General features: G+C 43.6%; 1 protein-coding gene across 2 annotated transcripts in view; it reads right to left on the bottom strand.

Annotated features, from left to right (window-relative positions):
• Positions 1 to 12,612, bottom strand: part of KBTBD12 (kelch repeat and BTB domain containing 12) — a 48,840-nt gene extending 36,228 nt beyond the window's left edge. For both annotated transcript variants that reach the window (XM_057706567.1, XM_057706568.1), the window contains exons 1-3: positions 12,539 to 12,612; positions 4,273 to 5,454; positions 445 to 715 (exon numbers count right to left, since the gene is read on the bottom strand). In XM_057706567.1, coding sequence (XP_057562550.1) covers positions 445 to 715; positions 4,273 to 5,342 — 1,341 coding nt within the window. In that variant the 5' untranslated portion in view covers positions 5,343 to 5,454; positions 12,539 to 12,612. The remainder of the gene's footprint in view (positions 1 to 444; positions 716 to 4,272; positions 5,455 to 12,538) is intronic.
• Between the last annotated feature and the right edge of the window lie 313 nt (positions 12,613 to 12,925).

The following is a 12,925-nucleotide window of genomic DNA, read 5'->3' as shown; positions in this document are numbered from 1 at the left end:
CCAGCAAAGACAGAAAGGGTTTAAAACTGCGATAGACATTGTGGAAATGGTTGCGCCACTCCGAGTGAGAACGTTCCTGTGAAAAAGGCCTACGAGTTACTGGCCTCAGGTCACACAGCTGTAAAGCAGACAGAACTGGGATGAGGATCCAGCTGCTCTGCCTCCTTACTTAGGTGCTCCTTACAGAGAGCCCCTCCGCCAGCATCCCTCACCGTCAGCACAAATACTGAATGAAGTCATGTCTATGAATAGTGCTCGTTAAAACTCATTTGCCTGAGCCGCTTTAACACTTTAAAATCTTCCGTTTAATATTCTATGAAATAAAAGGCATTTTACCAAAATGTGAGTCACACTCTTTTAGTATTCAACCACTGCAGCGTTTTTCAACAGAGCAGCCAGACTCAGCACAGCCATGCCAGTTAGGGACACAGGAAAGCTCTTAACCTGAGGGGTCCAGCCTCCAATCACGTAAAGTTTATTATTCACGGTAACTGCTGCATGACACGCCAGTTGCAGTGGAAGGGGAGACACCCTTCTCCAAGTGTCCCGTTCTACAGAGTACTTGTCAACATAGTTTGTAATAAGATACTGGTTTTTAATTTTCATCTGTCCTCCTACAACATAGAGGTGGTTATGGACAGTGCCCAGAGCGTAGAGCTCTCGAAATTCTGTAGTGCATAACTTCTCCCAAAACTGGTTTCCTCTATCGTGATACCTGTAAGTCAACAGAGAGAGAACCAGAATTAGATTTGATATAAAAACAACTTGCCAAAAAACACACTTTTTCTTTTCCAACTGAAAACAACATAGTTTGGTTCTTCTAATTGGAGGGGAAAAAAACATTAATATAAGATAGTGATAGAGGTTTGTGCTTTCTGGGAGAAACACTGAGTAAAATATAATGTGTGCAGAAACATTCAACTACACCTACCTAGAGAATTTTAGAAAAAAAATATATTGAAAAGTATAGATTTTCCAGAACTAGCCTTCATTGCCTAATTCTGGGAAAGAAAATTAAAAAATAGGAAAGTAAAAATAAAGAAAAAATTTAAATGTCTTATTCTGTGGACCAGAAGTCTCACTTTAATACTACTTTTAAAAAAAACAGTTTAGGGCAGAGAATCTGGAAATATTTCAATTCAGATTTCTATTGGGATGATTCAGGATACATAGAATTTTAAGGATGGTTCTTATGGTTCCAACTGGCTTAGAACAGAGTCAAGAGCACTCTAGTGTATAAAAACCCACCTGTAGTGTCTGCTGGGGATTTCACATCTATTTTAGTCTATTAGGTATGGTAATTTCAGTAATTTCTACCATGAATAATTTTGTTGGTCTGAGAAGAGTCTTGGGAGAAGAGCAGGGACACTAGGAGATATGGTCTCTCAACACCTCCTAGAGTCCAACGCATTAAGTAATTATCTGCGCACGCGCGCGCATGTGTGTGTGTGTGTGTGTGTGTGTGTGTGGCTTCACACACTCACCAAGCATATGAGTTTGTGGCCACCCTTTGTGTTGCCTCTTGATAATGGCAAGTCTGTTTTCTCCAATCATGATGGGTACAAATAGTCTAAGGAGGACAAACGTATCCACGGGACAGTGGGATAAAATAATGTGAAATTAGATCTGTCCCAGAGAAGCCAGAAAGTATCATTGGAATTCAAAACTAAAACAAAACAAAACGCAGAAAAATATGGAAAATAAGAAAAAAAAAGTCGTTCTGTTTGGAAACAAATGAAAAAATTATGTGTGTTCTATACAGAGTACAATTTCTATGTGTAGGTTACGTGTTTTGCATTAAATATGCGACAGTTAATCACAGCACAGGAGTCTTCCCTGGTTGTTCTAGGCCCACTCTCACAGTCTCCCCCAGAGACACCGTCTTACTTGGGGCTGGACAGGGAAGCTGCGAGACTGAGCTCCTTTCCTGCAGGCATGTCCGGCTTGTCGCAAACTGAATGCAGGCATTTATCACACCTCACGATAGCTGTCATCCATGTAATTTCAGGTAGGAAACCAGAGTCCCTAGCAGCACACGTAATATTTTCACCACTACTTTTTTTTAACTATTTATTTTATATTGGAGTATAACTGATTAGCAATGTAGTTTCACCACCATTTTTAATTGTACTGGAGAAGGGAGGATGAGGTGTCTACAGGTGGCAGCCACTGAAGCAAACACAATGACTATATACATAGAACCAAAAGATGGGTTTGGGGACTTCCCCGGTGGTTAAGACTGCGCTGCCAAAGCAGGGGGCATGGGTTTGATCCCTGGTTGGGGAACTAAGATCCCACATCTTGCATGGCATGGCAGAAAAAAAAATGGGTTTTGATTTTCTGGAACATGGTTTAAGAAAATAGGCCAAGAACAAAATATATCCCATGAAGTTTGGGAAGTACGTGCTTGCTGGGCAACTTGCTAATCAGATTTTTGTTTTAACATTTTGAACTAAATGGTTTGGATATGACATAAAGAAGAAAATAATAGTGGCAAAAGCATTCACTGTTCACAGAGGTTGACAGTTTAAAGACAACACTTGTATCCATATCTGTTTGTCCACCAAAGTATGAGATAGTTAAAAGAGATGGAAAGGTGTATTTTTTTTTTAAAGAAATGATCCATTACAGTACTAATCTACTTCCTCTTTTAAGTCAAGATGCACATGTGCATGGAAATCTATGAGCTGTAGAGTAGACGCAATCGGAAGAGCATCTCGGCAAAGATAAAGGGATAAGCAGAGATGAGGTGGCAGGAATGTACCAGAGACAATAATTTCTCCTACGTATCAGAAACCTGGTGCTAAAGTGGTACTGTAAGACCTTAACTATGCAGACAGCACTGAGAGTCTCATGTAAGACCCAAGCAACGCTTCTGATAATCTCTTTATTTGCCTTGCTAACTGTTATCCTAATTTTGACCAGTGTGGAAGAGCCATTGGTGATGGGAACTCGGGTGAGTTCAAGACGGAAAAGAAAGGAAGCATGGGGTGTGTAGTTATACACACGCATGGGAAGGGAAGCAGGCTTTTAAAAACAGTTGAAAGACGTTTGAGGATCAAAACACACATGTTGGCAGGGGTGGACGCTTGTTAAGAATTAACTCTGATGGCAGAATTGTGGACCACCTTTATGGGGAAGAAAACACGTGCCTAAAGAACCTGAGGTTCTTGTACAGGAGCCTCTAAGGTGAAAAGAAGGGCACCCAGCCAAGAGCAGGTAGGAAACACGTGTCAGGGACCCAGAGGACCGGTCCCAGGAGAGCCACGCCCCCTTTCCCGCAAACACCTGAGGGTCTATAGCTGTCACTGCTGAGTGACAGCTCTGTCACTTCGGGCCGAGGGCCAGTCGCTATCCAGGGCTCGCGTTCCCGCCCCCGCTGCCCGAGAGGTGGGACCCGCCTTCAACGAGCGAGCGAAGGGGAGAGGGGCTGACCGAGAGCCTGACGCAGGTACTGCCATGCAGGGGGGTGACAGGAAGATAGCAGACTTCTCATTCTTTCTCCGTCCCCACTTTGCTGCTGAAAATCACTTCCCGACTGAAAAGTCTGAGAGACCCTGGTACGAGGTCTTTGAGACGGAAGGGTGTGTGAGGAGAGCTTGAGGACCTACATACACAACTCCTATTCACCCGGGTAGATTTAAGGGCTGAGTTCTTGCTGAATAACAGGAAACGAACTTTTTCGTCTTCGCACACAAGACCTAGACACATGCTACTTCTCAGCAGGTATTCCTGTTCCTCTTACAGTTCTAGGACTGAAGAATTCTTAGGCTGCAAACATTTTACACTATTAGAGGTTTAGGAAAGACCCACTAATTAAGGGTGCAGAATGAAGGCTGACAGATAAATAGTAATTTTTGGTCAAGAAAGAATCTACTTATTTCTCTGATTTGTGAACTTAAAAAAGTCAGTTCAAAGGCGTCAGTGTTAATAAACTTTTCTTCTTGTTGAAAGTTATATTCAGCTCTTCAAAAACAAAGCAATTATAGCATATGAATAAATAGTGAAAGCTGAGTAAAAATAGAGAGGAATCATAAAATGTATACATTGAATTTATGCAAATTCAACTGTAGATTCTTAATGGAAACAGAAAAATTGTCTTAAAATGTGGATGATTTCATTATGTATTTTACATCTGTGTAAAATATGTGATCACAGGGTAACTCTGACCATCTGTAATTTAAGATATGATCACTCAGCAGTACTTCTACTGCTGCTAATGTCAAAGCAAGATAGTTGAAACAAAGTAACAAGTATATGGCTGACACAAACCTATAGATTTCAACATTCTTGCTCTTCTGTCTGGAGAGTTTAGAGGCGCTCGCTTCTCCAGCCACAACGATAGTGTTGTTTTCCATGACGACACCAGTATACACAGTGCCTAAACCCTCCCCATACTTGGGAGACGAGATGAAATAGGTCTTGCGGGATGCAGGATCATAGCAAAAACTGGCATCCCCGTAGTTCCTGCGTCTTGACCTGATTCCTGTAGAGTTGTTGCCAATGCACAGCAAGAGACTGGTGGTCTCCATGCCGTAGCGAAGGTTGAGAGCGTGCTGTTGGGGGGTCTTGATGGCTTTGAATGCGTTTTGAATGATGTCAATGCAGTTTGCATCACATAGAAGCATCGTGTTCCTTTTCAGGGCTTGTCTTAAAAAAGAAGGACTTACCAGTTGCAACCTCACTTGCTTCAAAAGCTCCACAAGATGCTCCGTGCGCAGTTCTCGGTTGTGATTTACCCATCTCAGAACTAGGTCCAGAATGCTCTCCTCTCTGGATATGTTCAGGTCATCGGATTTAATAAGCGTCAGAAATTGGTGCACTTCAGTTTCTAGTATCTCTTCATGTAAGCTCACCTCAGCAAAGTGCTGATACAAATACTTCTTTGACTGATCAGCTAAATCTTCAGCTCCGATCTGCTTTGCAAAATAATAGATACCCAGACAGTTTGAGGCATCCATGTGGTCCATCATGTGCTTCTGACACACACGGAAGACTTCCTCCATCTGCATGAAGTAGGCGGCCATGGCCACCGTCTGCACGTTGGCGTTACTGATCTCCAAAGCCGCGTCATACATGTAATTTAATATCACCGACACACTCTCTGCTGTGATGTCATAAAGTACGACTTCCCTCTGAGTACACTCAAGTAGTCCACAGGTAAACATCGCTTTGAAATAAGGACTAAACGCAGCCAGAACCAGTCTGTGGCAAGGAAATTTCTCCCCTTCTGCAATGAGTACAACATCAATGATCTCTGCTAACTCTTTCATGTTCTTAATTTTATTCAGTAGATTCAAGCTGTGTTGGTATTTTTCTTTCCCCTCAGTCTTGCACTCCATGGTGTCCTCTCCAATGATTCAAATAAGCCTTCTTTAAATGTAGCTTGCTTCTTGAGGGCCTACTTACATGTCTGATTACTCACCAAGCAATAGAGACGGTCCTGTAACATTCCTGAGGGAAAGAAAAGAGGCAGTTTTCTTCTAAGAAAAAGAATTCTCTGTAATCTAAATATGCAGCATTGGTTCTGAGAAGTATTTATGAGTAACTATTATTCATTCCAAGCAGAGTAGTTTAACATTAAGACAACTACTTTGTTATCTAAAAATAACGTCGTTGATTGTAAGAACAGTAAATTATTAACCCCTAACAATATTTTCCTGATAAGCTACGGAGGGTTTTCTAGGGGGGCTGGAAAGGCCTCCCTCCCGAGGCGAATGGAGAGCGAAGGGACGGGATGGGCACCTTTTGCATTTCCACTTCCAGTTACCAAATTCAGCTGACCTGCAGGTGGAGGGTACGGAGGCCTTAGGAAGCAGCGTCTCTAAGGAGATGCAGCATCACCGAAAAGACTGTGTGCACCGTTCCCCTAACACAGCCCAACGCTGTCAGGGCCAACCCTCAGCACCCCAAGGGGGCCCCGCAGGCTGGCTGAAAACAAGTCCACTGAAACCCTGCTCCGCCTTTGCTGGGGGTGAATCATTCACAACAGTGCTTTGGGAAGCGCAACCGCACACCGGCTGACGTGAGCGCTCACAGTACCTGAAAAACCATCCTAAACTTTGCTGATGCACAAAAGTCCTCCCGTCTCTCTGCCCCTCCTGCTCCACCTCTCTCTCTTCCCTATCTCACAGAGGCAGAGGCGGAATCACTTCTTGCCTGAAAAAGCACTACTGTAATTAAAAATCTCTTTAAAGCTGGTTGTCTCCGCTTCCCCTTCCCCAGGGGTACGGAAACAGGATGTTTCAAGGCAGCTAATGAGCTGTTTTGATTTAAAGAAGCACATTCCCAGAGTTGGAAGCTTTAGTGGGAGGAGCAGATCTCAAGTCTCTGTCACCCTGTCCAGGTCTAACGCGGCTGCAAGTTGCACCCAGTAAGAATAAACGTTGATGGTAGAAAAGTCTAAGGAGCTAAGAAAGGCAGGGAGGTGAGAATTTCAACACTGTGAAAGCAACATCTGTCAGCTGTAAAGGTTCTAAGTTTCCCAAATTTCTGTAATCCTGTAGAGGCTTAGAAATCTCATATGTCTCAATAGACATGGCACTTCTTCAGTGTGGAATTAAAGTTCATTTCAGGAAACAGGTGTTAAGCATGATGATATGATGGCAACTCTCAGACCGAGAAGTCACAGTGCTGAAGGGCATCGGGTTGCAGCAGCTAGCCCAGCTTAGAATCTGGGTGTGCACTGGAAATAGGAATAAAACCCTCCTATCTGGATTTTCTGGCAATAACGGTTCTGTTTTATTTCAGTAAGCGCTTAAGACTGTCTATGCAAGGGTTTGCAGGTTGAAAGTGAACCTTTGCTTTTTCACTTTATTTTAGATTTTTATGAAAATAATCCGATTATGGGTAATTAAGAGGTCATTATATTTCTGAACTCTCCTACACCACGTTACGATTAGCTCAAATCCTTTAACGTAGGCTTCTTTATACAGAAACAGATCAACCAGCTTTAGAGATGACAGCTGTTACTTCAAACTAAAAAGGGTAAAAGCTTTCTTATAAGGAAATAAATATTTTAAAATTTCTATTCCATTTGTACTGATATACAAGAATCCCTCAAAGGGTACCAGTACCCACAATGCTAGAAGGCCAAGGGCAGCTTCCGGATTGGATCACATGATCTAACACAGTGCAGGCAGTTCAGACTCATTAGTCCCTAAGGTACTGATCTTGATGATGCTGGGAAGAAACAAGATGCTGGGGACCCAGATGTTAGGACCACAACCTAGGATTTTGTATCTTTAAGGCAGGAACCAAGTCACTGTTGTTGAACTTTTTGGCATAGGCCTAGTTTAATAAAGATATAAGTGGCATTCGTTTCAAAGAGAGGTTAAAAATGGAATACCCAGTACATTACGGACTGGTTTTCTTGATAAGCATGTTGCAGGTGACATCTCATACACAACTCTATGCTGGAGAGTGGTGGCTTTCTCCCAGCATGCAGCCGGCCTTCCCTTGGTGCACCTGGGGTGGGACTGACTGAGGTGGGTTCAGGGGCTGGTGTGAGACCCAGGATTGGTCCTGTTGGAGTGAAGCTCAGTCTCTTGTTGAAAGGTTGGGACCGTCCACGTGTTACAAAGATGAGAGGTTTGGACGTGCTGCAGCCGTGTCCCCATAGCCAGTGTGAGGACAAAGCCGGTACAGGAAAGAAGGCGGAGATTTCAGAGCGGTGGAGCTTTAAATATGCCTTATATCTGCATTTTTCAGTTGTGAGAGAGAAAGCATTCACTGCATTGTTTACGCACGTTGAGCTGGGAGTGCTGTTTACTGGCACTCGGCACTCGGCACTCGGGAGCCCTCACTAGTATAAGTGGCATATGCAAAAATATCGAGGCATGGTTGCTTACGGTAACTGCAGCTAAATATTTTATAAAGTTTCACTTTTGGTATAGTCTTACATTCTCTACCATTACACTGTCAAGTAAAAGAACTGTGGAAACTTCTAATTATTCTCATTTCTCCTAGACAGAAGGCAAAAATTCCTAAGTCAACTCTACTGACTTTGCCTCTTCTCATTAAATGGCTACAACATTTTACAAGCACAGGAACTGAGTCTTGAACCCAGTTCCATCCGACTGGAAAGACTGCACTCTTAATCTCTCCCTCTAGAGCAAGCACCAAACTAGGGCCAGAGAGAAAACATCTCAGGCTTTGTAGGCTTTCTGTCTTAACGATTCAGCTCTGCCATTGCAATGCAGAAGCAGCCGCAGACAGCACATCAACCAACGAGCATCGCTCTGAGCCAAAGCGTGTGTTTTACGGATACTGCAACTTGCATTTCATACATTTTCACATCATGCAATATCATTCTTCTTTTGATTTTAAAAAGCCGTTTAAAATCATAAAATTCATTCTTAGCTCATAGGCGATACAAAACAGGCAGCTGGGCAACAACTCCTGTGCCACTGGTATGTATAAATCCACTTTCTAGGTTATGTCTGGTGCCTGATCTCCAATTCTCTGCTTAAATCCAGCTGAAGAGTTTTAAGAAGGGGAACAGTCAGATTCCTATTTTAAAAAGATCATCTGGCATGCCCAAGATTCCCAAAGATAAATCAATTCCTTGAATAAATACTTTATTTGGGTACAGTTTCTCTGCCCCAAACACTGGCTTCAACCACAACAACAATACTTTTAAAACAGAAATAACTGTTTCAGATATTCAGAAGACATATTTATGGATTTTTTTAGAGGGGCACATGTATTTATGTATCCCTTCCTTCTAATTGCCTTTTATATAATTCTCGAAAGTTAATCTAATTGCTATGGATTTACATACCAAATGAATTTACTGGTGGAAATCCTGAAAAATACCTGGGCGGTTAAACGAGCCACCATACGTGAAGCACTCTCAGCATTGTTCCTTGTGCACACAAGGTACACAGATGCTGGCATTGCAGATGGGGCTTTGAAGTGAGACAATCCTGGGTCTCAGTCTCAGGTTAGCCACTTACTTGCTGTCATCCTAAAATTATGTAACCTTTCTGAACTTTGGTTTCTGCATCTGTAAAATGAGGGTACTGTATATAAGTAAAGTGGTTAGATCAGTCCTTTGTATCCAAGTCCTCACAGTGGGGTAGCAGAGTGTAGCTCAGAGGTTAGGAACTTGGGCTTTGACTTGGGTTACCGAGACCTGGGTTCTGAGACCTTGCTCTACCATTTACAACACGAGCAAGTTTCTCAGCCTCTTTTCTATTCCTCACTTGGAGTTAGTTTTGAGAATTATGTAAGAACAGTTGGGAGAATTAAATAAGGCCATGCACATACAGTACGTAATTTGCTTAGTAAAGCGGAAGCTGGATACACCTGTGCAGACAATTTTTGAACAATAACAATGTTTGGGTTCATATACAAACGGCTTGTGGGGACAGACACAGCCCACAAATAACAGAGAGCTGACAGCAACGTTTTCTTGTGATGAGGGCACAGAGGGCAGTCTCCTTTCATCAGCAAAATAAAATTGTATACATGTTCTCAATGACATGAATGGGAAGTTATTCTCTGCTCCAGTTTATATAAGACTGAATTGTGCATTGATATTAATAGTGCCCATAATAATGGAGGAAAATGCGCAGCAAAGATAAATACACATCACAAGAATGAAGCCTAATGACTCTGCAGATCCAGAGTGCAGCTTCACCCATGTCCAGGACACCTCGTTTTAAGAACCGGATTGCTATACATTTTAATGTAGTATAAAAATGTTAATTTACTTAAACGACCAATATCTTGCTTTTACAATGTTTACTTTTATAATCTTTATATTATCTTTAAAATTGGTGCTTTTTCTAGATAATAATCACGTATCATGATTGTTACATGACCATGACTCCATGTTTCGCTGGAGTGAAAACTAGTGTAAATTCATAGCAGCACTGTTTGAAACGGCAAAAAATTGGAAATAACCTAAACACCCATTAACAGGAGAACAGATAGACTGTAGCATATTCACTCAAGAGAATATTGTACAGGAAAAAAGAATGAACGAGAGCTACATGTTATCGAGTTCACATGAATGCATGAAAAAGACTAAAAGAACAGGTGCTGCATGCCACTGATACCTTGTTTAGAATATGCAAAACAATGTTATATATTCTGAGAGTAAGTGTAGGTGATATATCAGGACAAAGCAAATATAAACAGCTGGTGAATCTGGTAGAGGGTCCATGGGAGTTTTTTGTTCTATTATCAGAACTTTCCTGTAAGCTTGAAATTATATCAAAATGAAAGTTAAAAAAGAACTGTATGTTCTTGAAGGATACAGACAACTGTAGTGGGATATAAAGAAATGAAAGGTAATTATACACAGCAAATTTGGGATGGTGGTTGCCTTCAGGAGGTGTGGAAGGAAGGCGATACAGCTGGAGAAGGGTGACAGGGAGTTTCAACTGCACAAGCAATGTTTAACTTCACCAGCTGCACGGCGGGTACCCGATACACACTTTATTATTACGTATGCCTGTCTGCGTGTCTTAAATATGGTATAAATTAGGTTAAAATTAAAAATTGTATTAACATTAGAGTAACTTATAACTTTGAAAACCTAGCTTATTGGGTTGGCCAAAAAGTTGGTTCAGGTTTTTTCCATAACATCAAAACAGGAACAAACTTTTTGGCCAACCAATACATTGTAAACCACGTCAGTGTGTGTGTATGTATATATATATATATATAGAGAGAGAGAGAGAGAGAGAGACAAACAGGATAGATAGATACATTATGAGTTTTCTTTTTAACCTGTCAAAGTGTAGGCAGCCCAACTTAGGAGTCATTGGAGAATACAAACACTTACACCTGCTTCCCCAGTCTGAGGGAGAACTACTCTAGGAGAAAGGCAGAAACAATCTCTTCCCACTCCTGCTTTGGTGGGAAAAGAAGTTACTGGCTTCCTGAATTAGTGTATCTGTTTTTTTCCCCATAGAAATGGTCAGTATGTGAGTAGGTTAGAATATGAAATGAGAGAGGTGATGAACAACAAAGCCTTGAATTTTGTCAGTGAAAAACACTGAGGACCTGAGAAATTACTTGGTTAGGGTCCTAGGTTCCAGCCTAAAACCCCCTTCCGCAGGTTATGGTTGGCAAGCCAAGGAATGTCAACATGATGTCAGAAAATGAGGTCTCAGTTCCAACACTTAAAGCACAGCCCTTCTGTAAGTGGGTGACCTCATGTATGGAATCATTACCCCACATTTAAAAAATTACCTCGAGCCTATTTTCACCAGCACCACCCATCATCCAGGCATTAGAGGCCCTTCCTAATCTGGCACCTCCCAGCCCTTCCTGCCCCATCTCCGGACTTGCCGTCTTTGTATTTTTCAATCTCTTAGTAGTACTGAACCACTTATGTAGCTACACATGCTGTTCTCTGTGTCTGGAATATCTTTCACCTGATTCCACCTGAAAAAATGTAACTGGCTCTTCAAAATTCAGCTCCGACGTCACTTCCGCAGTGAAGCCTTCTCTGCCCTTCCTTGCTTGTACCCTGACAGTAGTGGCTGTTGCACTGTTGTTAGTGCAGTTTATTTACACACATGTCTTCCTCCCCTTTCACGGATGAGCTCATTGAGGGTAGGGGCTCAGTCTTCACCCTTTCTGTATTCTTAGCATCCGTCTGTGACACTGCCTGGCACAGAGAGTGCCTCACGATAGTTTGTGCGTGTGAGTGAATGCTGTGCTTAGTCCTAAGCGACAAGTTCATAACTTTTTTTTCTTTTAGGTTTTATACGTGTTATTAACCACGATCTTGAAGATTGTTTTTCCTACATATGAAAGTTGTGGCTGTCTTCGAGTTGCTCTCCGTTTGTCCAAGTCAGATAAATGACCCAGAACCATTAACTTGATCTCCTTGCCTACAGCGTGACACATTCTGACACCCGCTTCCCCCACCCTCAAAATTAATTCGCAGTCACCACATGCACTCAGGAAGCACTCTCATTCTTTGAGAGCTGAAGCCAGTGATAGCAAATTGCCTACTCACAGGCTTTTTTTTTTTTCTGGTAAATTAATTGTCAACATGCAAAGCTGAAACATTCCAGCATCTACTGAAAAAAAATGGAAGATAGGGCAACAGTGGGTCCTTAGTTCCCATGGCGACCACAGAGCAGGACCTGAGCAGCGCCCCCTCCTCGGATGGCACATCTCCTCCCCGTTCCCAGCCTCCCCGACCCTACATGGGACCTGAGTCAGCCGTCATTTATAATTTTTCCTGTGCTGTTGCTTTTCTCACCCGTGCCCTTTTAGTTATCCTACAGTATTCACCTCTGTGACCCCTGGCTTCTCCCATTGCTCCCCGCAGCCTAGTTTGTCTCTGCAGTACCACCTTGTGCAGACCCAGGCTGAAAACGGCTCAGAACACCTGCACCACCCCGCATGCACTCTGAGTCTCCCAGGAGTATCGAAAAATACTGGAGTTATGGCACAGGAATAATGGGCTCCCCACCCCTTTCTTTTCCTGAAGGCCAGGACGGAGATGAAGCTACGTAAGACAAGTTCCCCTTCTCCCCTGCTTTGAAGAGCTGACGTTTTGCATTCTTACCAGAGCCTTTCACATGCACAGAGCTCCTTAGTTGCTCGGGCATCCCGCGGGGGCGGGCGACTCGGGGCCCTGAGACTCCGCGGCCTACGGCCCGGGCAGGGGGTCCTGTCGCGTGCCGGGCTCTGTCCCCGGTTCCGGGAGGGGGCTGCCCCGGCCGCAGGCGCGGCCGCGCTCGCTCACAGGCGCCGCCGCGATGGCGCCGCGACCCGGCCCCGGGCGCCTGAGCGGCCGGCGCTGCCCAGTCTGGGCCGAGCGCGAGCCCGGAGCGACAGAAATAGACGGCGCGCGGCGGGGGCCTGGCGCGCGGCGGGCGACAGGTGCTCGGCCTCGGCAGGGCGGCACGCCGCGGCGCCTGCGTGTGGGCGCCTGTGTGTGTACACGCGCCTG

The sequence above is a fragment of the Hippopotamus amphibius genome, chromosome 13, assembly GCF_030028045.1.
Source record: "Hippopotamus amphibius kiboko isolate mHipAmp2 chromosome 13, mHipAmp2.hap2, whole genome shotgun sequence".
NCBI classification, from domain to species: Eukaryota; Metazoa; Chordata; class Mammalia; order Artiodactyla; family Hippopotamidae; genus Hippopotamus; species Hippopotamus amphibius.
This window is presented reverse-complemented; position numbering and strand designations above follow the sequence as displayed.